The sequence below is a fragment of the Gadus chalcogrammus genome, chromosome 7, assembly GCF_026213295.1.
Source record: "Gadus chalcogrammus isolate NIFS_2021 chromosome 7, NIFS_Gcha_1.0, whole genome shotgun sequence".
Classification (NCBI taxonomy): Eukaryota; Metazoa; Chordata; class Actinopteri; order Gadiformes; family Gadidae; genus Gadus; species Gadus chalcogrammus.
Window position 1 is genome coordinate 29024008 of NC_079418.1, and position 25895 is coordinate 29049902.

The 25895-nt window shown below is 45.4% G+C and overlaps 2 protein-coding genes across 6 annotated transcripts; one reads left to right on the plus strand and one right to left on the minus strand.

The window, feature by feature from the left end:
- Window positions 1–28: 28 nt before the first annotated feature.
- On the minus strand, window positions 29–14313 carry uimc1 (ubiquitin interaction motif containing 1). 5 transcript variants are annotated; one of them, XM_056595070.1, is made up of 22 exons: window positions 13764–14313; window positions 13372–13490; window positions 13096–13174; window positions 12524–12642; window positions 12105–12261; window positions 11698–11840; window positions 10184–11350; window positions 9474–9555; window positions 9163–9269; window positions 8903–9021; window positions 8115–8352; window positions 7448–7552; window positions 7303–7343; window positions 6834–7015; window positions 6126–6187; window positions 5148–5286; window positions 3451–3720; window positions 2792–2876; window positions 2573–2687; window positions 1781–1826; window positions 1545–1572; window positions 29–492 (listed from the first exon to the last, which is right to left on the minus strand). In XM_056595070.1, the coding sequence occupies exons 2-22, from the start codon at window positions 13462–13464 to the stop codon at window positions 225–227; spliced, it is 3645 nt and encodes a 1214-aa protein (XP_056451045.1). In that variant the 5' UTR covers window positions 13465–13490; window positions 13764–14313; the 3' UTR covers window positions 29–224. The 5 variants fall into 5 exon arrangements, with proteins under 5 accessions (XP_056451045.1, XP_056451044.1, XP_056451043.1 ...); XM_056595069.1 differs by having other exon boundaries at window positions 1781–1829; window positions 13841–14311; XM_056595068.1 differs by having other exon boundaries at window positions 1781–1829; window positions 13764–14311.
- Window positions 13879–23298, plus strand: znf346 (zinc finger protein 346). Its single transcript, XM_056595085.1, has 7 exons — window positions 13879–14265; window positions 15401–15504; window positions 15748–15849; window positions 16057–16204; window positions 16633–16911; window positions 18250–18349; window positions 18664–23298. The coding sequence occupies exons 1-7, from the start codon at window positions 14172–14174 to the stop codon at window positions 18944–18946; spliced, it is 1110 nt and encodes a 369-aa protein (XP_056451060.1). The 5' UTR covers window positions 13879–14171; the 3' UTR covers window positions 18947–23298.
- The last annotated feature ends 2597 nt before the right edge of the window (window positions 23299–25895 follow it).

A 25895-nucleotide genomic window follows, 5' to 3' on the forward strand; every position in this document is an offset into this window, starting at 1 on the left:
AATCCCCCCCCCCCCCCCCCCCCCCATATACAGAAAATCCCCAATGGCCAATCCATACCATAAGGACGGCACCAATCAGATGAACCGCTGACCTCGTCAGACACAGCATTGTGAACATTTGGCGAGCTTCCTCTTAAAAAAATAAAACATTGTAAAAGAGCTTCGTTGGTAAAACATGTAAACAAGTCTTTTCAATCAGTACTCGGCGATTCGCAATTGGAAGTTCATCTGCGTTTAAACTTCCGTTTGAACCCTCCTCCTCCTCCTCTTCCTCCTCCTCCTCTTCCACCTCTCCGGCCCCGGGATCTCTGGCTGGGCTCCCGGGGGGCAAGCTGCCTCCTGAAGTCCACCAGGCAGTCCGAGGCCTCGGAGATGGACGTGAAGGCCCGGATGGGAGAGTCGCTGACCTTGAACGTGGACGGCTGTCCGCTGCCTCCTTCCTCCGATTCGTCGTCGTCGTCGTCGTTGCTGTTGCTCAGGTCGATCACGGCTCTGAGGGGTGGACAGGGGGACATGTTCTTTAGTGCGCTGCGTACGTTTCTCCCGAGACCTCTCCCCTCCGTGGAACTCTGTGTGCGCAACATTCTCTACAGTCCGCTGGGTCGCCATCAAACAACTGGACGGACACGCCCACTAGTGATGTCACTAAGGGACAGGGAAGGGCATATTTCAAGACTGCTTGCAACGGCTAATCACACTTACACCTAGAGGCATACTATCACCCTTTTAATATCGACACATACAACCCAAAGGTTCTGCACTTGAGCGACAAGGGGATGCTTCTCATTTTTAGAAAATGCCACCATACAGGCCATAACGTTTTTATGCTAGTGGGGTCTGTGTCTGAGTGAGGGGACCTTAAGAAGGACACAGATAGAGGAATGATGGATACAAGACTTATAGAACACTAGAAGAAATGTTTGAGATATGTACTGGACACTCCTCACACCGCCCGATGTAACAAGCTGCCTACTGCTTAAATCATTACCAGGCCTTGAGAACAAAGAGCCTTCAACGCTACAGTTCAGGGCAGTAAAACAGAGGTGGACGCTTTGTTCCCCAACCAGCACACTGGGACGGCGCGAGTTTCTTCTTATCAACGGATGAATCAATTATTGTTGTGACTTTTGAGTATTCGAAAGTCAACAGCCGGGAATCAGAGCAGGCCAGGGGATGGTGACCCTCGGGTGTGGATCCCCTCTCTAACCCCACGACCCCTCCACTGCCCATGGAGGGAGGGGGGGGACCTCCCCAGCACACGGCCCCTGAAGAGAGCCTTTTCTAGGGGCCCGACCCGCTAGGCGGTTTTCAAGTGACCAAAGTGAGAGTACCGCCTCATAAACTAAACAGAGTTTCTTATATAATCTAAAAGCTAAACAGAGTTTAGTTTATGAGTTTAACAAATTCCATCTCATATAATCTATTTACTTATTCCCCCAATTTTCTGATTTGTCCTCTTTTGATTGATTTGATGTGAAGGACTGCGTTGCTTGCATTGAGAGAGCCTAGATAGAGTTCTTGTGTCACTAATCTGTAGGACTTACGTGGGGAGTTTGGACACGGAGGGACCACCTTTTAAATGATAAACAAAACACAGAAAAGAGCAGTCAGCAGGAATCAATATAACTTGGTAATTCTCTCTCTCACACACACACACACACACACACACACACACACACACCCCACCCACACACACACACACACACACACACACACACACACACACACACACACACACACACACACACACACACACACACACACACACACACACACACACCTGGATGTCTGCGCTCCGTGTTCTCCAGGGCTGACAGCAGGTCGCCCTTCTGGGTGGATGGAGAGAAATACATAAAAGGTCACAAACCTCAGCCCTGCATGCTTATGTTACCATCCTATCTGACCAGTTTGGGCCCCCATTTCCCCTGTATCCACCCCTGGAGGGAGGGATCCCTCCTCCGTTTCCTCCACCGGGTGTCAGCTTTGATAGTCAGGGGAGTCTTCCCTTCAGAGGGCCTTAAGGGCTCTTTATGGTTCCACGTTCATGCAACGTAAGGGGGATGACGGACCCCTTACGTCCTTGTGGACCCTGCTTGCGTCCACCGCAAGTGCCCGGACGTGCGCCGCCTAAAAAATCCTAACCTTCCGTCTAGGCGACGCGGCAGCAAGGGCTGTGATTGGCCGCTTACTAAAACCCGACGCGGAACCCTAAACCTTCACGACTGCGCCGAGGCGTCTGCGTGGTCCTTGCGTTGCGGGAACGTGGGGCCATAATCAGCCCTTTAGGGTGGAGGGCTGGTAAAGAATATCAACTGGGCACTCGTATTGTGCTTCAATATGTACGGTTGCCTCTGAAGCCCTTTGAGACTGGAACTAAGGCCTACTAGAGTCACGTACACCCGTTGTCTCATTAAGGAGGGCTGGCCCATCGCTGCCTGTATCGCCCCGTGATCATCTCATTTAAACCTGTATCCCTCTGAATTAAACCAACATCGTAGCTTTCCTACGCAGAGTCCTACTATAAACTACTTTTCATGAGCCATGCAAATCAAGTGGAGGGCAGCGTCATTACGGGCGAGGCGGTGTGGGCGCGCTGCCTCTGGATGCAGCTCTCCGTGTGCCGCGCGTACTCGGCCAGCGGGACCGACTTGTGGCAGACGTAGCACCTCTCCCGCCCCTGAGGAGCCCTGTGGGGGACAGCATGGATGGGTCAGCCTCACTGTGTACACCGGGGGGTCACTCACTGTGTACACCAGGGGGTCAGACTCACTGGGGGGGGGGGCGTACTTACGGGGCGTGGCCGGATGGATCGCCGTCTCCACGATCTTCCGTCGCTAGGGATTTCAGCGCCCTCCTCTTGCTCGGTCTATGGGACCCTGGGAGTACGAGAGTGCACACACACATACAACGCGCGCGCACACACACACACACACACACACACACACACACACACACACACACACACACACACACACACACACACACACACACACACACACACACACACACACACACACACACACACACACACACACACACACACACACACACACACACCTTTATGTCCTTGGTCATAGTAAAGGCATTACGTTGTGAAACTTTATGGATTTCTTGTAACCAAACCATTAATCAAATTTTGATAGCGATTTCGATTTTAGCGTCAAACGATCACAAAATTAACATAATTGATTATTATTATTTAGATTATTATTAATAATGTTTTATAGAACGGGCAGAACAGCTGGATACATATCTGTACATCATTTTAGATTGGAACATTTTCTTTTTGACCATTTTGTGGCCGAAATTCCAAAGTTCTCAGATACAAAGTTTCTTTTGTGAGAGACATGTTGGATAAATACTTGTTTACAAACGACCTGGTTTCTAGTCATAACGTCCATCACATCACCGTGAACCCTGCCGGGTACGCAAGAGATCAGGGTTAATCACCTGGCGAATCCTCTACGGGGCTCTCCACTACTTCCTGCTCGCCGTCACAGAAGGCGGCGTGCATCTCGATCTCGGACACAGGGAACGCGCTCTGGCACATGGGGCAGTCCACGCTAGAGGCCGCCTCCAGCCCCGCCTCCGGCCCCGCCTCCTTCCTCTCTTCCACACCTACAGCTCCCTGCGTCTCCTCCTCCTCCTCCTCCTTCCCAGACAGCGGTGCCTGCTCTCTGCTGGGACTCATGACAGCCGGCTGCTCACAGTCGCCCCCAGCTGGAGGAAACAGAGAGAGACCAGACAGGAACATGTCAGAATTCTGTTCATCTGTTAGCAATGGAAGCCTTGTTCCTTTTTTTTTTTTTTATGTCCTCACACTTCACTTCACAGTGAACGACTTTAAGTGAGATCGAGGAGCAAAACACTGAACAGCAGAACACAACAGTAACAGTTTTTGAGCCAGCGTTTCTTTTCTGATCGAGTTGAGCGGTTTAAAATTCAACACTGATTAGTTCCGTTCACATATCATCGAATAATAACCAAATGCCTTCTTTTCTTTGTTTTACCCTTTAGTGTATTGAGAGGTGATTGAGGTTCAAAGGTATAAATTATGTCAAAGTCTAAGTTTGTGTGAGTGTGTGCATAAAGTTAAGACTGCAGAAGGCTGGCTAGCGTTAAATGTTTAGCATTTGGTCTTTAAAAACCATGAGAATGTATCACTGACATCAGCTAACCCTTGAGCTTTTCCCTCCTGTTCACAGTCTCCTCACACCTGAACACAATCCTAACTAATTGGGTCTTCCCATTGGCTTGAGCCTGCTCAGCTGGCCTTGAACCTTCTCGTTAGCTTCCCCATCGTCTTCCACGTATATAAGAAGTACAGATGTTACAACAAGATAGTTAGTCATGAATTTGATACAATTCATTGAAATGGTATTCACAAGCAAACGGACATAAAAAAAACGGATACAATAATTAGTGATAGATCTAGGCTTTCTCAATTGTGGTTCCACTTAACATGAGAACATAATGTGTTTCTAAGGTGAAGCCTAATTAGACACGATTAAACATTGTGTTGAATTGTATTTAACCCGACTGTTGACATTCCCCACGGATAATGGTCTCACTTCAACATTTCTATTAAAACGATTGTGTAAAAAAACATACCAGAGATTTTTTGAATGCTTAGTGCATTCTTGTCAACATCTGTGAAATGTTTAGTATTATAGAAGGTCATAGAATGGAGATGCAAATGCCTCAGGCACTACCCTGTCCTGGCTTGTATTGTCGTAGGGCGAGGCCGAACAACAATAGCTTGATCAAGAGGAAGATCCAGCACTCTGGGTGTTCATGAGCAAGGCATTTCTGACTCTTGCTGTACCGCCCCCAAAAAAGATGGTGCTTATTCCAACAAATCAACGTTAGGCCTCACAGCTTGGATACACCCAGAGATATCGAATCAACGTCCCTGCATACAGAAGCCAAACTATGGCTGGAATGGTTAGAACTATGGATGACAAACGTGAAATGTGAGATGAAATACAAAACCTTCTCGCCTGAGGCTACAAGAGTCAGACACCTTGGCTCGGAGATGTCATTTGAAGTATATTCATATTCACATAAAAAAATATAAACTAATGATGGCGTATACTGACGGAGAGGTTACCAGCACTGAACAACGTGTCAGTGTTTTATTAACCTACCGTCCTCCTCTGCCTCTTCCTCTTTCTTGTTGGGGTCCTGTGGGTGAGTCTCCTCCTCCTCCTCCTCCCCCTCCCCCTCGCCCTCCCAACTGCGGGGGAGACTCTGGATCTGGAGCAGGGAGGGGCTGTCAGGCTGAGTCTGTTGTCACAAAAGGAGTTCCGGTTACACCCTCTGTTTCTTTCCATTAACCTGCACTGCCACTTTTGACCTGCGGAAATTTAATCTGTTCACAAACAGCCACACCGCAAGAAACACGCCCATCCACGAGTCCATCCATCGAGAGAATCTTTGATCTACAAATCCTTTTGTGAGGTCCACTTTTGCTCCTAAAATATTCAGGTATTCAGACATGTCTCTAAAAATGGCACGGCTAAAGCTGTAGTAACAACTCCAACCACTAGAGGCTGCTATAGGGAAAACATACATAGTGCAGTCCTCCATAGAAAACCCTATTTCTATTCACCAGCAGAGAGCTTTAACTTGCTTATTTCACTGGGGTGTTGTGATGTTTCTTCATGTCTAATCGTTAATCTCTTGTGGTTTGCAGGTTGTGAAATCGACATGGACGTTGGCAACACGTCCTGCTGGGTGTCGCATTACGACAGTTAACCTCAACAGTTCCTGCTCAACACCTCAACGGCCATTAAGGGATGTGTCAGGGCATTTTTTTTATGTTTGGCCACATGACAAAAATGTTCTATATGGAGATAAGATAAGACTTTATTGATCGCAAGAGAAAAATGTATGAGTTCAGGTAATTGAAGGGTCCAAAGTGGCTCAATCTAATTAAAATAGGGGGACAGAAGAAACTTTACTCTACATAGCCTGGCTCTTCATGCTAGTGGCGACCATGTTCAGCAGCAAGTTATCTGGCGCCAAAGCCACGGCTGCTCCCTGCACCACTGGCTTGTGATCGCATACAATGTTACCACGCAGCCAAGCCGCGTCATGAGACCACACAAACTGCTGCTTCTTACCTCGTCCGCTGCATCGGTCCCCACCTCCAGAACCTGAGTCTCGTCGCCACTGAGCTGCGTCTCTTTAGTTCCAAAGCGCAGAGGATGTACGTTAAATAAATGCATCGTGCTGAATGACACAAACCTCACAAATAGCAGCTGAGTCACTAGAGCTTGATGGTGTTATTCACATTAAAAAAGGCTGAATAGAACAGGCTCAAATGATACATCTGAACAGGATAATTGGATTTAGTTTGTTTATAACCGATTGATATTGAGTATCTTATGACCGAGAAATCCTGGAATAATACAGCGCTGTTGCCTTCTCGCTAGGGCTGCTAGATTATGGAAAAAAAATCCTAATCCCGATTACTGAAACGATTATTTTTGAGTTTGAAAACATGCTGCATTTATTCAGCATTTCTCTCCAAAAAAAACTTTGTAACTGAGAGCTTTGAGATTTGCCCTTAATAAAAATACGCAAAATGTTAAAATCGAAAATGTGCTAATCGAAAATAATGTACAAATATGTATCCAGCTGTTGTTCTATAAAACATTAAATGAATAAGATAAACAAAAAGAAAATAATAATAATTAAAAAAAATCGTTTCAACTTGATTGTAATAGTTTGGAGATCATTTGCGTGAGAAGGAAAAATCAAAATCGCTATCGAAATCCGACTGATGTCACAGCCCCACTTCCCGCTATACACAGACCGGGCCGCCGTACCTGGACACATGTCACAGCCCACCACATCCAGGTCCTCTTCGGCCTCCTCCACCGGCTCCACCCCCTTCCTCTTCACGTCCTCCTCCCTGCCTCCTTCGTCTTCGTCTTCGTCCTCCTCCTCCTCCTCCGATGGCTTCACCCCTGCTGCTCTTCTTCTGGATCGGAGGCCGGGTCGGCGCAAACTGTTTAAACCCAAACCAAACAGGAACCAACTTTATCGGACACATTGTGTACGTATGGTTATGGACACGTTTAAACGCCCTGAACCGATTTCGGAGAGGGCACAGCTTGTTATGGTTCTAGTTTCTCTGCCATAAGTGGCCGCTCCATATTTCATATTGAAATAAATTCCAGTGGATGTGGAGCTATTATTTGTGCACTAGTTGCGTGTCCAGCTATAGCTGCATTAAAAAGGTACACCAAAACCACAAAGGATCAATAATTATGACAATTTGAAAGTGGATTTTACCTTATCGTGGGGATCAGTTCGGGCGAGTCCTCAAGGGGTTCCTACAATGACAGAGAGTAGGTTTGTTTTAACAGAGAGCAGAACGTTGATTTCAGTTGTTGGAAGTTGTTGCAAGATGGCCGACTTCCGGAAGCCAATGGGTTACCTCGGGTTTGGGGGTGATGCCGGCGCCCCACTCGGCCTTCCTCAGTAGGCCTCTCTGAGCGTTCTTCAGGCTCTTCTCGTACACCTCCATCTGGGCCAGGATTACCTGGAGGACCAGTAGCAGAACGCCAGCGGGGTTAACCACAGCCAGGCTAGAGCAGTTCAGAGCAACGATGCAGGACAGGTTGGGGCAGGCGGTAGGGATGTAGGGATGATGGACAGTTGGAAGTAAGAGAAAGGGAACCGGTTCCTGTTTCATCATCATTCATCCAGCTTTAAAACCGTATGTATCTGATAAGACCTGGGTAGTTCATTCAGAAGCTCATCCATGTTCACCAACTTTAAAACAGTATGTATCTGGTAGGACCTGGGTAGTTAATTCAGAAGCTCATCCATGTTTACCAGCTATAAAACAGTATGTATCTGCTAGGACCTGGGTAGTTAATTCAGAAGCTCATCCATGTTTACCTACTTTAAAACAGTATGTATCTTCTAGGACCTGGCTAGGTCATTAAGAAGCTCATCAATGTTTACCAACTTTAAAACAGTATGTATCTCATAGGACCTGGGTAGTTCATCTAGAAGCTCATCAATGTTTACCAACTTTAAAACAGTATGTATCTGCTAGGACCTGGGTAGGTCATCAAGACGCCCAGCGGTCTCCCCACCTGTGTGTATCTGTCTGGGTCCAGGCCCTGAGGGCAGAAGGGCACCCCCCAGTAGTACTGCACCAACGGCTCCCCTCCGGGCCCCAGTGGGGGGGCAGGGACCCGACTGGAGGGCTCCTGGGGGTGGGAAGGCCCCGGCCCCGACTGGGGGACCCGCGGACAGGAGGTGCTGGTGTCTGAACCAGCCGCCTCCAGGAACACGACGGCAGGGACGGGATTCAACCTCAGACGCTTCGGACTGGGAACCAAGCAAAAACAAAAAAACGTAATGAACCACATTTTCCCCCACGACAATATTTAGTATATAAAGTGCTTTCATCATCACTAAGGGCACTTGTTCTTGCACCCATCCACACCCACACATTATCGTCATCAGCTTTGTTAGTTTGGTAGACAGGAGTTTGGGGCAGGAGTTATCATTCATAACAGTACATTCCGTGCATTCGCGAGCATGATCGCTTTACATGTGATCAATAAGCAAATGCAAGGCAAGATCTGGAAATCTGGACAACAAAACAATGTGAAAAAAGTTTTCACAATCACAGACTACCGAGTTTACTTTAAGGCACCACTCTAAACATTGCAACTGCAGCGCCGGTTATAAAAGGCATTCCGACTTGCAATCCTTTATTATAAAATATCGGTAAAAAAAATAAATCCATCATTATAGATTTGTAATAAGTGGAAACTAGTGTGTGACTCAGTGTGTAATTAGGGTGGTCTTGCATCCAGGGCAATGAGAGAGATCCCTGAACCAGTGGTTCTCCGACACCAGTGGGTTTCCCTACCTGTGGCTGGAGGTGGCTGACGGGGCTGACCCGCTGTGTTCAGGGGAACACGTCGGGGGCTCAGCCTGCCGCGGGCGCCTCTCCTCTGGGAAGACAGGACTGGGGGACCCCTCCGACTGCTGTGGAAGCCGGGAGATGTGGATGTTGACATGAAGCAGCGGATTGATGATGCCAGGGATTGTTTGAAATGTCACAGCCGACAGAAGTTTGGAACGAGCGTAGTGAATCGCACCAATAACCAAACTGGAGAGCGAGTTTACCTCCAAGTCTTCCTCGCTGTCGGACCAATGTAAGGTCATGTCACTGGTCATCTTCATTATTTCTGGGATGGACTCCTCATCCTTCTTGGTGGGCTTCTCTTTACCGGCTGAAATCAGGATTAAAATCCACACATCAAGTATTGCCCTCTACCGGCTCGGCTCAAGTACAACGTGCTCATTGATTCAGGCCCAGAAGATGATGAGCTGATATATACGACGGATCCAGCAGAGAACACCGATTAGACAGAGCTGGGATGGCCATTAACACACATGGTGTCATTGTTCTATGAATGAATAAAGGAAGACGTTACCCAAGGCAGCTGTTGTTGGCTTGCCGACGTGGTCCCGGGACGTGGATTCAGACTCTGCATCCTTGTGGTTCAGCCCGTTTGTCTGCAGTCAAAACAAAAACACAACACAAGACTTGGTTGAAGGGTACGATCACAGTTGGTGAATGACGGAAGACTTTATAAATAGTGGTTGGGACAAGATGGAATTAGATATTAATTGTAACATCCAGGCCTATGACAAAATGGTTTTAAATATAATTAACAGTCTGCATGCGTCTAAGTTTTCAAGCAAGCTGTTTATTTATGATATATTTGATAAGAGAACGTAAACCCAGATGATGTTGCAGTGGGGTATAGAAAATGTTTGAAATGATGGGTACAGACACATTTGAATTGGGAGATTAATCATTAGTGAATAATCGTACGAGGAGAGGATCTGGTGAAGATGCTGCAGAAGATACAACTGGATGAACTTCAAACCATGCACTTATGGTCGGCCTATCACATTTCTACGCAAGCCGTCAGTCAGCGAGGGCTCTTCGTAATTTTCAATGGTATACCCTCCTAGTCAAAAGCATAGTCTCAGATTGTCCGTATAAGCAGCTCATAAACAGTTTATTATCAAGACATTCACACGACACTGCACAGCAGAGGGGTTTCAACCGGGACAAGATCCATTCACTTGCCGCCCCACAAATGGTCATGTGAACAGGGCCCTGCGTAACACTTACCTTCTGAAGGCACTGTCGTGGCTGTCGGCTCTCCTTATTAGAAATGGCAGAGTAACTGTCCTGGCTGCTGGATTCCTGGCCTATGGTAGCCGGAAGAATGCTACTTCTTTCTGTCCTGGTACTGCCAAATACTGGACTGGTCCTCCCAAATACTGGACTGGTCCTCCCAAGTACTGGGCTGCTCCGGCCAGATCCGGTCTTTGGCAGACTAGTCTTTCCAAATCTTGGGCTTTCCTCTCTAAAATCTGGTCTGGTCTCACCACTGACTTTCCTGCTCTTTACAAATAGCGGACTAGTCCCGCAATGCTCTGTCCTCACAGAACAGCCATCTCTCAACAAGTCTTTGGCCTCTCCCTTCCCGGTCGAGGCTGGACTTTTTGGGAACTTCAGACCTTTAGACAACGTGTTACTAGCAAAATGAATTGGTCTCTTGAAACGACTTAGCTTGGAAAACTTTAAACCCTCTGGGAACTTATCGTCATCACAGGTAGGCAGTGACTTCTGACTCGTGACTGAGGCAGCGATCTGGTTTTCATAGTCCGAAGCCTTTGTGGATTCAACCCTAGCAAATACAGGACTCTTTGCCGCGATGCATCTGTTATCCAAAGCCCTTGTGGATTCAACCATGCCAAATACAGGACTCTTTGGTGCGGTGCTGGTGTTATCCAAAGCCTTTCTTGAGCCAACCCTGCCAAATACAGGACTCTTTGGTGCGGTGCTGGTGTTATCCAAAGCCTTTGTTGAGCCAACCCTGCCAAATACAGGACTCTTTGGTGCGGTGCTGGTGTTATCCAAAGCCTTTGTTGAGCCAACCCTGCCAAAGACAGGACTCTTAGGACAGTTAAAACGTGGATCAGTCTCTCCAATTACTTCCACATCTGGATCTGAACAGTCAGCACTTTTTGGGAATTTCGGCTTCTTGGAATACCCTACGTTGTCCGAGTGTGTTGCGCTGCTTGGAAACGTGGGGCTATTTGACGGGGAGGTTAGAGATGTCTGGGTGGAGGTCAGACTCTGCTGAGAGCACAAGACGAACCCAGAGGTTCTGCAGGTCTTTAGTATCCCCGGACTCAACCTGGGCAGTTGAACATGGAGTTTGCTGGCCGAGGAAGACGGTTTGAAGGTTTTAGGGAGCAGGCAGGGATCAGTCTGGGAGGAAGAAAAGTCCTGAGGTTCATCCGGGTTGAATGGATTCGTACAAACACGAAGACATTAGAGAGAAATTACACAGTGGCAGAGGCCTGAGTTTCACATGTCATTTGAATGGAGCTTTTGTGATTAAAGGTTGAATCTCAAATCAAAAAAAGACATCAATATCAACTATTACACTAGCTTCCTGCTAGTACCATGGCAACAACTATTGTCATGCATTGAAGTACCATTTCTGTTCCCACCCATGCAGTGTGGCTTTAACGACGAGGCCAGAATAAGATCCCATTTTAAATTAAATATGTAAAGATGTTTCTGAAAGCCCATGGTGTTAAGATGTTAGGTAATAAGAGCGATCGACTGACCTGAGAACAGAGTGGCTCCAGTGTGGAGCTCTGAGAGCAGATCTTCTGGGTCTGCGGGAGGTCAGCCCGCTCCAGGACCGGAACGCCATCTTCCCTCTTCCGTTTTCTCATGTTATGCTTAAGATTCCCTGCGCCTCTCGGGTCTAGGGAACCACACAGCGGGAACCGAGAGACGGGGGCGTTTGTTAGTGGATAGTGGGGGACATGAATGTAGGACTGGGGAGGTATGGCAGAATGTATCATCAGTTACATTTAGGGCACAACGCTTTTATCCAAAGCGACTTACAATAAGTACATGTGTCATAAGAAGGGAAACAATATATCGCTGTCGGTACAGTAGAGATGTTCATAGAACCAAGTGCAAGTAGAATCAGTTGCATGTGATAGCCTTCCTTTGGTGTGCTTACTGTTATTGACACTCAGCTCTTCAGCCAGCGACACGTTCTTGGGCACCGTGGCTGGGTAGGCGAGTTGCCGCCGGGAGGGGAGTTTTGGCGAGGGATCGGTGTTGCCGTGGTATCTTTGGCTTGGAGGCGAGGCACAGGGCTGGGTCTGACTGAACATCTAGAGAGAGAGAGAGAGAGAGTCGACAGAGGATGAGGTCGCCTGAGGCGGTACCGTCGTTAGGCTATGAGCCCAAGGCCAGCACAGTAATGAGTTCAACAGGAATCGTTGTTACCGATTGGTCAAGGTAAATGTCCCACGATTGCGTCTGTCTTACAAACTTGCGCTGATTCACAAGTGACTATTTTAACGATTGTAAACGGAAGGGCACACTGGAACTAGCTGGAGGTTGTACAATATGAGGCGAGCGCTGAGTTCGTACACTTTCTTTCAAGGCTTCCGTCATGGCCTCTTCCTCCTGCTGGCGCTTGGCAGCAGCAATGCTGGCTTCCTGTTCACTCAGTCGCAGTGCCAGGTCCATCATCTCCTCCTCACTCAACTCTGAAAAGAGCAGGCCACGGTCAAAGGTCAACTACAAATATATGACTGGCCGCCTTCTAAAGTTGCTTGTGGAAGCCCATGAATGCAACACTCAATATGCCACTCCATTCTTAATGACAAGTCTGAAGCTTGTATTCTAAATGATCCAACACACTTTATTACTGTACACTGATTTTGCGTCTCAAAAGGTAGCAAGCAACAACAGCTAATTATGCAAGGTCAAATATGGATTTAATACAACCCTATGTTGACAACACAATATTGACATATGTGGTGAATACAGATGACAGATTGCTGTAATTAGCATTCACATAATTTTCATGATTACCTTCTATGAAAATGTTTGCATTCATTATTTTAGCTTAATATTTGAACATGATCTTGATGATGTCAACGTTACAGCAAGTGTTGTTTGTTAGTTATTTTGATGCACTTCAGTTCACAGGTTCATACCTTTCGGTTTTGCTTTAACGACCCTTTCACGCCTGCGAGACAATGACGTAGAGGAATGGGGAAGCTCTTCTTGAAACATCTAGGAGTGAAGGCAAAAAGGCTTTTACTTTGAAAACCAAATAGAGTACATATCACCTATTAGATAGTTAGTAGTAGACTATTATAAGGGAAATTAACAAAGAGTAGCACAACATCAAAAAGTTATGTTTCTTTTGCTTTTAGTAGAAGAATATAGTAAGGTATTGCATTACAGTGACGACTCATCACTTCTTTCACCTCTTCATCCGTATCATCTGCTTCAACACAGTCCCCATCTCCCCCAGAGGATAAGGCACTGGACGTCTTGATTACTTGCTTTCTAGGAGACATGTTGTTCTGTTTATAAAAACGTTGACCTACAGAGAGAGAAAATACGCGCTCGGTTTAGAAAGTTTAAAACAGTCACTTTTAAAGAGATAGATGTTGACATTGCAGGTAATTTTTTCCAATCTGAATTCCAACAGAATATGACGACACAGTACATCACAGGTGGCGAAACGTCTACTTATCAAGTAGTTAGAATCGAACCGCTGAAGCGGATTTTAAAGTAGATGTAAATACTCAATTTAATTTCAATATGCATATATCAGCGACAGTGTGTGGGGGTGTTACACCGTGCTGCATCATACCATTACTGCGATCAATTGGTTGACTGTCAATGTGTTGTTGATACGTTCACCAAAAAAGTTTAGATGCATTTGCTTACTCTCTTCACACAGCCATGTTGGTTCCTAATCACGTGACCTCAGCCTGGCTGGCGCGTTCCTGTGCGTCACCTACTGGCGGGCGCGTGCTTCAAAACACGAGCGACTGGATGTTAGCAGCAAACTAGCTACCAAAAAGGGAACGAGTCATTGGTGTAGAGTCATAGCAACGCAGTTCCAACAACTTTTGCTTTATCCCGTTTTCGGTGTGCTTGCCTTCGAATCTGTGATGTTCTAGTCACGTTGTTTTCTTTTTGCTAAATAGTAAACAACACAACACATCGCTCCACATTGGACCGAGCGCAACAGAAGTGGCACACGAATTAAACGCGCATGCGCATTGGATCCGCTCTTTGCTGTGAAAGAAAAATGGCCGTAGCGATGCAGATGGAAGATTTCCCCTACTTACCTTCTGGACCAGCGGAGGGTATGCTCTGTCAATCATATCGTTTCATTCAACAACAACAACAAAAACAACAGAAAAACTGAACTTGTTATTAGAGTCGTATTCCCGCCATCCTCTGGAGGGACGTGTTATCGTCTGTTGACAAGTTAACGATCAATCGGCAGTGCTCCATGCAGACTGGGTGCTAGCTCACCACTGCTACCTTTTCATGCTCCAAGGTCGATTGCCAACATATACATTGGGCGATTATAACTTTGCAATATACCACTTTATTTAAGAAAGAGCAAGGCTAGTCGTTGCAACGCAAGTTTGTATATTGTGCAGACGATATCATTTGATATCATTGACAAAATGTGACAAGACATTAGCTTGCTAATGTTGATGCCGTATGCTCCAAATTCTATGCATTTTTTGCACATTTATCCCTGCTAGACCAGGTCCTTTTTAGGACGTTTATTTGTCCAGCATTTAAACTACCAAATAGCGAATGATGAGCTTTTGTGTATGCACTGAAGATGGTGCTGTCGCAAATTTGACCTCCATCCTCCCTGATGATATGATGACGTGCATGACCCAAAACAATCACAATTTGAGCGCACAGCCAAGTGTTTATTCATCACATGCTTCAACGGGCAATCTAAGACACGTCTAGTTACTGTACAGATACAGTTTCACATTTCGCACAGGAGAATACATTGCTGTCTAACTTTTTCTTCTATTGTCTACCCAACTGTCTTTAATATTGTATAGGAGCCATTATTCTCACTACACTGTATGTTCATGCTGATATTTATCTATGAAGACAAAAAACATAGGGGGAAGGACCTTATCATGATTCATCTTGAATTCATAATGGCATTAACAACCTTTCTACGGTTGTGTTATTGGAGTGCTTAAATTGAATGAGAAATCGCTTAAATTCTAGTTGCAGCGCAATTGCCAGTGTGAAGTTAGCCCATCTTTAAACCACTCTGTAGGAAGGATGATTGTACTTTATTTTGAGTTGAATACTAATCGGGCTCCTGTATAATTTTTTTTCTATTTCACACTATTATATTCTCGGTGTTGCATATTTAGTTCCTGCAAATTGTCCCATGTTATACCATGACTTATTGTAGACAGTTCTGAGTGCCTGGTTTTTGTCTCTGCCCTGCAGTCAACAAGATGATCAAGGAACACGGTGACCTGTTTTCTGACTCCCAGTGTAAAGTCTGCAGTGCTGTTCTCATTTCGGAGTCCCAGAAGTTGACCCACTACCAGGTCGGTCTGCCTCAATGTGGTTACTACGCTTTTCCTGTTTAGACTCTCCAAACGCTGTTCTTGAGGGCGTGTTTGGCTGATTGTTTCTGTGGCATGGACTGTAAAACATGATCAGCTAATGACATGAATACGTACAGAAACGTGCAACATCTACTATTCGTTACCTTCATCGTTTTATTTCTACCAAAGGAGATTTATACTTAGGTTTACAACTAAACAACCTGTTTATCGTGTCTTCCTCAGAGTAAGAAGCATGCCAACAAGGTGCGGCGTTACCTTTGCATCCAAAATGACAAGGAGCCCTCCTTGAAGAAGTTTAAGCCTGAATCATCTGTACCTGACAGCGTGAGTTATAAGTCTCCTCAACAACCTCTCTCAAGTCCTTCAGAATCCCACACAGTTGCTATAGCTGTTGTGGATTTATTTCCTTTTGGCAATATCAGGCAGTCCATTTAAGTGTGTGTGTGTGTGTGTGTGTGTGTGTGTGTGTGTGTGTGTGTGTGTGTACACTTGTCCCCCCCCCCCCCCCTCTCTCTCTCTCTCTCCCTACAGGCCTGTAACAACGGAGAAGCAGAGCGATATAAATTGTGTAACCTGTGTAACATGACCTTCTCCTCGGCGGTGATGGCCCAGTCCCATTACCAGGGGAAGGTGCACGCCAAGAACCTCCGGCTGAAGACAGTGGGCCCTCAAACAGCAGGTACCTGTTCACCTTTCCTTTTTAATCCACGACGGGAAATACACGTCGAATACTTGAAACCTGTTTCAAGTTAGAAACCTGTTTGTGGTTATCTGTTCAAACCGCAAGATAGGTGCAGGAACAGAATGTATGGACAGGAATTTGGGGGTTTGGCAATAGCCCCTTCAATGTGACCATGCTATGCATGCTATCCTTTTTTATATTATTTATATCCTATTTAGATCAGTTGTGTGACAGTCCATACCATATAGGCTATTATAAAGAATGCGCTTTAAATATTGCTTGTATTGTGGGGAGAGATTTCTAGGCTATTGAGGAGGATGCATGCATGTTCACTCTGCTCAACCTTTGAATGGGAAGCATGAATGAATGAACCCCTGTCCTGTTGGGAGTGGTCTCATCCGCTCTTACCGCCCCTCTGTCTGCAGCGCCCCAGGCCACCGCGACAGCCCCCCAGCCCAAGAAGAGCCCATCCGCCGCCGCCGCCACCGCCACCGAGGCCAGGGGGGCGGGGGCTGCGGCGGGGACGGCGGGGACGGGGGACCCGGACCGCTTCTGCTCCATCTGCGAGGCGTCCTTCAACAACCCCCTGATGGCGCAGCAGCACTACGCCGGCAAGAAGCATAAAAAGCAGCTGACCAAGCAGAAGCTGATGGAGACGTACGGGCCCTCTACATCGCCAGGTCAGGCCGGCGTCGCTCGCCACGGTAAGCTGCAGGAGGGTTTGGACTATGATAAGAATGCAACGACAACAACAACAACACAAGCGCAGTAAACAGAGGAACAGCTTGTGGGTCCAGTTAGGGAGCGCAGTGTTGCAAAGAAAGGACAACCTCACTAATGCCGTGCACATGCACATGGCATTTATGTATGACTATTGCTCGAAGGCCCACTCTCTTTGCCCAGAGAGCCTTTGAGGCTTTATAGGGGGATTATTTGTTTATCAACACGGCGGATCCGCGCGCAGAATGATGGCAAAAAGAACATTTGTTTGACCGGTTGCCGTGGTTACCATGGTTATCTTAATTTGCAGATGTGGTTTAAATTAGCGATTTTGTCAGCTTTACATTAAACTGAAAGCGCGGTTACATATAGACCCTAGAGCAGGGGTGCCCAACCAGTCGATCGCGGTCTACCAGTAGATCGCCGACAGATCCCAAGTCGATCGCGAGGGGTGAAGAAAAAAAAAAGTTTTATTTTTATTTTATTTTTTTAATAAAATTAAATTTGCGCGGGACATATACGCGCGGTAGCGCATGTGCTGTTAACAGCAGTTGAAAGCCGTCAACAGAAGTTACACACTCCTAAACGTTGGCATGGCTGAGGGGAAACGAGCTAAGACCTACCATTTTCACCCTGAGTGGGAGGAAGATTATTGATTATCATTGAGAAGGTGCCGTGCGCAGACGGAATGAAACCCCCACTGAAGTCCGTAGGTTTACGATACAACCCCCCCCCAACAGAGTAGGCTATACATTTAATAAGCATGCAATACGAATAAGAAAAGGCATAATTATTAAAGTATTTGAATTGTTTTATTATATTGGCAAGCAAGAGGTAGAATAAATGGGATAATCAGTCTTATTAAAAGGGTTTGTGCAACCAACCGCACAACAAGACATGATTGCGGCTCTTGTCGCTCTCGTCTCTTTCTGCAAACGACATGCGCGTAGAGCGGGGAGTGACTAAGAGTGACGTAGACTGATAATCCCTCTATAGCTGGACGCTGACTGGATAACTATACTTTTATGTAATTTACGCCCCCACATAATATTTATTATGTGCAATATTTGGATTCTAAACGATCCATCCATACTGAAAGGCTATGTGACCGTATTTGTGACGCTTTTTAAACACTTGCCAACGCCTTCTGGGTATTAGTTGCTCACAAGTAATCTCACGGTTCAGAAGGACGGCGTGTGACACTGTGACTTTGTAGCGGTCGCACAGTGGTGACTATGGGCTGACTCTGAAGAGTCGTACGACGACGGAACGGACCCCCAGTGAAGCGTGTCTCTAACCTCTCCTTCCCCCTCGGTCCGCAGCCTCCACGGTGAAGGGCTACTCCTGCACCCTCTGCAACATCGACCTGAACTCGGTGGAACAGTACCAGGCCCACATCAGTGGCGCCAAACATAAGAACCAGTGAGTACAAGGAGGAGGAGGAGGATCTGTGTTGAGCAAGCCTTTATAGTGTTTTATTGTTTCAAGTATCTGTGGTTGTTATTACAACTTCTAGATAATGGGTATTTTGGGGGGGGGGGGGGGGGGTTAATGTGTTTGGAAAACATGTTTTTATGTTATTACGTTCCCCTGCTGGTCCAATTCTTTTCATTTCATTTTGAAAGGTAATTAAAAAAAATCAATGATTGTCTTTTGATGATCCATTCTATTAAAAGTTTGATCTAAAAAAATTCTGTTGATTTAAAAAAATAACAAAAACATATTTGTCTCCATAGAATGAAAAAATCGGGCATGGGCTCCACAGAAAACCAGCATAAAACGACACAGAACCAGTTCCCCGCTGGCGACTACCAGGCGGCCGACGGGGCCAACCAGTTTTCCACCGGAGACTACCAGTCCGTCGACATGGGCGACCAGTTCAGCACGGGCGACTACCAGTCGGTTGCCCCTGGCAACGAGTACTCTGGCGGGTCGGACCCCTACATTGCCACGGAACACCAGTACATGTCGGAGGGCAACCAGTATTCAACTGGCATACCGGAATGCCAGTACACCTGAGACTGCGAACAGGAGGCCCCCCACCCCACGAAGCTTCAGCCAGGAGAGAGACAGCGACAGACCCCATTTTAGGATCGAATCCCACTACTAAACCATCAGTTGACGACACCACCACCACCACCACCTGGTCCCTTTTGAACCCCCTGCATTCATTTCTTTTGGTTTGTTCCAAAAAAAAAAAAAGTTCAAGTCATGTATTTGGTTGGCCTTCCAAACATTTTTGGATCGTAAAAAAAAGAAACTAACAAAAACTGTCTTAGGCCGTGTTCACATTTAGCGTATTTTGTAATAGGGAAAAGTTGAGCCGACCGCTTTAAAAAATTAAGAAAAAGAAACTGTCAGCGTTTTTTGTCCAAAAAGCGCCAAGAGCGTTTTTCTATTGCCTAGCAACGAACCCATTCTGGACCCGACGTTACTCGCCTACTACGTATCCAGGCTGAAGCCCATTAGACATGTCGTAGATATCGACGTGTTCTGTAATTCAAATTCTGTAATGTTCTCTTAATCGCTCCACCGGCACTTTCCCGAGTGATTTGTCTGCCATTGTTTCTTGTTTTGACAGTTGAGAGTTTCCTTCCTGACGAAGTGTCAATGTTCCGCTTGTGATTGGTCAGTTGTCAAAAAGACGCCTGACGTCGGCCGTTTTCTTCCTGAAAGTTGAACTTTTTTCAATGCTCCGTATGGCACAAAAAAACGCTGGGAGAGGCGTTTAAAAAAACGGCCGTTACTTTTTCCAGAAACGCTCTGCTCCATAGGAATATAATGTAAAACAAGATTTAAAAAAAAGCTAGATGTGAACACGGCCTTAGGCAATTTCTGTGGGTCTTCATAAACCTAAGATCTCCAAGCAGCCTCTCCAGTGTTGGGGTGATCCAGAAGCCCCCGGTTTGATAGCCCCCGGCCCCCGCGTCGTCCCAGGAGGTCTCCAGGCCATTGAAGACACTTCAATGGCACTTCATGTATGCGCTCCAGAAACCCCATGTTCTAGAAGGAAGCCGCTATGTCTTAAGAATCTTAAGTGTACACCAGAGGATAAGACCCGGGAGCTGCTTGCTCGCTGTTTCTGGCCCTTTTTAGGATCGAGGCATTTGTTAAATTCCCTGAATTCCTCGGCGGTCCTACCGCAGGCCATGGAGAATAGATTCCAAGTTCCCCCATCCGCTCCGATGACGCCTATGATCCAAATAGACTGGCCCCTGTGATGGGTTGAACTTGGTTACGACAGGAATGGAAACCAAAACCTAAATATCGGGATTCCTGCCCTTATTCAATTTTGGCATGCATGATATCCAATTTTTTAACCCCCCATTACGACTGCCCTCCTTATACCACCGCTCAAAACAAACCCAAATTATTTACCATGTTGTCTGAGGTCCTTTTATTTCTTCATGAGCTTCTGAAAGCCATCGCCCCAAACTCAACGTCGAGGCCCCAGCAGTGGGAAGGGGCAGGCTAACAGTAGCAGCAGCTAAAACAGAGAACTACAGCTAGGGCTTAAACACTCCCAACTTATTCCAGACTGCATTACCAAGCTGACTCTTACAGTTTTAACAACCTCAACAAAGCAATGCTAAAGATGTCCACTGGGTAATGGTTGCGACGTGTGGTCTCCCTTCTGTGTTTGGTCAACGGCAGCCCTTGACAGGATCCGCTGTAGGGCGGCTAACTGGACGTCCACCTGGTCGACGTGCTGACGGTCTCTCTCCGTTTGAATATCCCTTTAAGTAGTAGTTACGTCCTTGTAATACTCTATGTATATTGTTATTTACTTTCGAAAAAAAATCTAAATTCAGTATGGTTTATTGTTAGAATGTAATTGGTAGGCTACAAGTGGCCTACAGGTCCAGATACCTTCAGGAGATAACCTGGCCACGGGCTTCCTTGACCAACGGCCCCAGCCAGGCCTAACCCTGGAAAGGACCTTGACCAGGAAGACCAGTTGAAATCCCACTGACATTGTGACTGAGGCAGAGAAATATACTAACCAGGTTTGTGTCCATGTGTGGTATCTCCATTTCAGTGTGTCCTGATAGAGCAGGGTAACTATACTTTTTTTTTTTTAGAGTTGAGTCTGTAATTCTTGGGGTCATAAGGTCAATACCAGGTTACACTAATTTATACGTTTTTAAATTCTCGGTTGGATTTTAGCCTTGGTTCCATAATCAGTGTCTTGTCATTTCGTTGTGGGTGGTCAAAACGTGTTTTGAAACTAGAAAATGTGATAGTGGAATCACATCACCCCTATGATTTTGTGTTTTGACTAAATATTAACTTTTACTTGCTTAAAGGAAAAGTAAACTAGACATGTGTGTTATTAGCTGCTGAAACGCTAAGATGTCGGTTTGACCACATCATGTCAGATGGCCACTCCTTGTTTTGTACCGACTGCTCCATTAGGCTATTTACTTGGCAGGTGTTATAAATGAAATTGAAGCTAACTTAACACATTGGCCGGTTTGGATAAGGCTGTTACAGTCCATTTGCTTTTTATTTTATTTTTTATCGCTTGTTATCTATTTGAACTGACTCTTCTTACACTTACATTAAAACTTCATACCGTTTAGATTTGCGGTAAAAGCATTTTTCTTTTCTCAAACGGACAACCCAAGTTGTACACTTGGAATTTTTATTTGAATTAATTTAATATAAATGTGAACTATTTTGCAACAGGAACAGCTGTTAATAAATTGCAAGTTTTGCATTTGGAACAGATGCAAAGCTATAGGCCTACTTTTATTTTGTTACCTGCACTGTAGGCTATAGCCTCTCTGCAGATAGGCTACTATAGCCTCCAGCCCACAGTGACTTCTTTCAGACTGGATCAAAGCTTCGTGTGTGTTTCAAATGTGTCTGGAGCAGACAAATTACAGCAGTCAATCCGTTGTGTTCTTCTCTGCCTCACAGGGTCTGGCAAAAAGTGTGTGTGAGCACGTAGTGATCCCGAAAGACTAATGGATATGTTTATATTGAACCTCCTGACCAATCATTCATAACGGTACACAATTATTTCACTAAGTGGGCGTGGCCTATCTGCGTTTACGCTGGACGATGGAAAGCGTTCCTGTCCCGGGTCACACTTGTTAGTCTGTGACCTGGTGAAGAAAACCTTGTCTGCCCCACATTGAATATCAAGACTAAAAAGCCTTCATCTTGTGTACCTCGGCCATAGCAGTGTGTTATTTGCTTTAGCCACGTGAATATGCGAGTAGCGGGTCGTAGCTGTTCGTATAACAGTTGATGTCATGAAGCCGGACGTTTGATTCTACATTTTATAGGAGCTTACTTCGCTGCTGCCCAGTATTTATGTGCAATCTTGATAGAGTACACCGGTTTATTTTGTACCTGAAATCTTTTTCTTATATTTTAATGTTTATTTGAAAAGTTGTGAGGGGTGATGCATTGTGGGGTGGGTGATGGAAGGGCCCCAGATGCTGTTCATCGTCTTGAACTTTTTTAAGTTGTCGGGGAAAGTTTTTAGTACTTTTTCTGAACGGTTCCCTACTCCTGTGATCAAGAGAAGCAGAATCTGGTCCTGGTGATGGGACGAGTGCTCATCAACACACACACACACACACACACACACACACACACACACACACACACACACACACACACACACACACACACACACACACACACACACACACACACACACACACACACACACACACACACACACACACACACACAAATATTGTACATGATACCGGCAAAATAACATTGCTTTTAAAAACCTCCTTGTTGCGTGTAGCTGTTGTGTTGTATATTATAAGATTTATTTTCCAGACAAACTATATGTATATTCAATAAGTGCTACCAAGTTGTGCATCTAGTAAAGGACATGTTTGAATTTGATTGTGTGCTTCAGAAGGCTCTTTGTAGGACGTAAGATGCAGACGTGTAGGGGAAGGGGAACTGAGAAATCCTTTGAGACGATTGCTGTTTTTCTGGAGAGTAATAATAGTTGGACTTCTATTTATGTACAGGTATATGAGCTTTCGAATTCATATTTTGAATGCCATTAGGTACTGCCCTATTAATTCTGAATAAATAAATCGTGTAGAGTACAAATACAACACGACTGATTTTTGTTTTTGCGCAGTTGGTCTCTCTTGGGGTCCCTAGATACGGAAAAGGATTAGGGCCACATGTGATTATTTTTTCGGAGTTCTGAATTTTTACTCTCAGAAAAACGATTTCTGACTTAAATCAGATTTCTGTTATTAAAAAAAGTTTTATAACAACACTACATCCTACAGTGACATACAGCGGCCACTAAGGGGCAGCAACCCATTTGTGATGAGAGCGGTGTGGGCTTTTATTATCGTCTTTGTGTGTGTGGCTGCGTAAACTGTGCATAGGGCTACTACCACATAGCCTCGAAAACAACAAGAACAGCATATTGTTGCAAGGAAAGAAAAATGTGTTTAGTTTTTGATAGCATTTCTGGTCTGTTTGACTATGAGGTCGCCACTGCCTTAAAATATTTCTCAAACGGTGGAGACCAATGCCCCTCCAGTAGATCTGCTCTGGCGCCAACAGTGGGACCTAGGAGTTAGGAACCATGTGAGTACTGCTCTTTATTTCTGTGTTGTCCTTGTTGATCCGTAAGCAATGGAAAAACACCCCCACCCTCCTCTTTGACTCGCCTTTCTCACCCTCATTTGCATTAAAGCTAAAGACACCGAAATGGTGCACTTGGGGAGAACTCAAAGTGCGACTGGCTCGTAGTGGCTGTAATTCTGCACAACGGCTGAATTTCGGGAACGTCTTCAAATTCTGTATTAGGTGCCCACTAATATCTATATTAAAGCATCCATAAAGAAGCATGCCATGGGACCTTCACATGGTTACCTAGGGGGCCCTTTAATGTCTTGTTTCAACAGGGAGAGACTGTAGCATGTATCCGTTTATTTTGTACCTCGGCAATTTCTTGCATCAACAGATCGTACACGATGCAAAGGGATTTTTATGCAAACGTTTCATGTGATTTCTTGGACTGCCTCCGTTTAGGCGCTATAGTGAACCTTATTATATATCCACACATTCCAGTATGTGAACGCAAACCAAACAGTTATAAAGACTTCCAATGGTTTTTATTCTCGCTCTCTTAACGTGTTGCCTATTGTTGTGGTGTTGTTTATTTTTTCCCCTTTTGTTTGATTGTCTGGACTGTCTGTATGTATTCCTTTCTTATTTGTAAAGCGTATTTGAGTACTTAGAAAAGTGCTATAAAAAACGGATCAATTATTATTTTTTATTATTATTCATGAGCCACATTTACAACATAGGCCTATGCATATTAAGACAGACGTTCAATACCATCTTTAGTGTCGCAGCTCAGAAGGTGTTTTAAGGACAGCTTTGGCTACTAGGTTAAGTGTGAAATAAAATGTCTCATTACCAAAAGGTGTTTCCTGGCAGGTGTTTCTGTACAGAAACAATTCAAAAGGAGGTTACATTTTGAATTTGTTCAGTGTGAAATGCAGTAGTGACATCTCTAACAGTAAGTTATAATGGTTCAGAATTGTTTTATTTTCTATTTGATCGTCCAAATGGATTACGGCATCTTCATTAAGCAGTTCCATCATCAATACATGCCAATGGGAATTTATGAGATCCTTAATAACCAGAATAAGACAAACTATTTATTATGGTGTGTGGTTTTGTCTTCAGCCTTAAAACCTGATTAACGATGGAAGTCGGAAGAAAAGTCGATCAAAATTCTTGTTTTATTGTTTCTTTATTGTTATTATTATTGTTTCTGCTTGGTTGCCTTAACAACCATGACATTTTATGACATTGACATATTTAGCCATGTTCACCCTTTACTATTAAACACTGCACACCTCATAATATCATATTGTGTAATCATAGTGCACCATTTTTAGTTTGCTTATAACTTGGCATTGATTCATGAATTAAAGTAGAACTTTGTTTCAGATCATTTAGATCCAAAAAGTATAGAGCTGTTTTCTTAAAACGAGTCAAACTGAGCAGAGTCTCAAACAACCATCTGGTTTTATGTTGTTGTCGTTGTTGCGTCCCTGAACAGTCAGCGAGCTTACGTTTCAGGCCAAAAAAAAGAAACAAAAAGAGTAGAGAAGGACGTGTGATAAAAGAGGAGAGCGGCCTACAGGAAGGAATCGCACCACTCCTTGATGGCCTTGTGGCATTCGTATTGCTGTTCCTCATTCGCCCCGCATGTGTTGTGCAGCCAGCGGTTGAAGCCCGCCTCGTCCTTCCCCAGCACCAGGTACTGACCCACCACCATGGAGGCCTGAGACAGACAGACAGACAGACAGACAGACAGACAGACAGACAGACAGGCAGAGAGACAGACAGACAGACAGACAGACAGACAGACAGACAGAGACACACAGAGAGACACACAGAGAGACAGACCGAGACACAGAGAGACAGAGACACAGAGAGAGGATACAACAAACATGTTGTTATCAGACCATTCTATCTGGCAGTGACTGAGCTGATTGGTGACCGTGTCCCCAGCAGCAGGGCTAACATATATTCTCCCCTCATAGTTAATTCGAAAGGCATAAATACATGTCCCTCATAGTATTGACAACATGCCTCTAACGGCCCCCTGACTGAACACACACCGCCTCAGAGCGGTGTGTGTAGCTCCTGCACTTTCAAAGCCCCTTGAATTCCCAACCCGTCCCTTGGCCTTAGAAGTGGTGTGTGTAGCTCCTGCACCTTTTCAATGCCCTTCGTCATGAGCCTCTCGCCGAGTACGTTTCCGATGCCGGGCAGAGCGTCTGCCCTCTTCCTGCCCAATGGCTCAGACATGAGGACAGCTTGTTTCTTCTTTGTGGTCGTCGCCATGTTCACTAGGAGGTAGTGGTGAGGGGTCACCCGATCTGAATCAAAATATGACAGATTAATACATAATATTCATTATTAAAACCAACTTGACTTCATCTGGTAA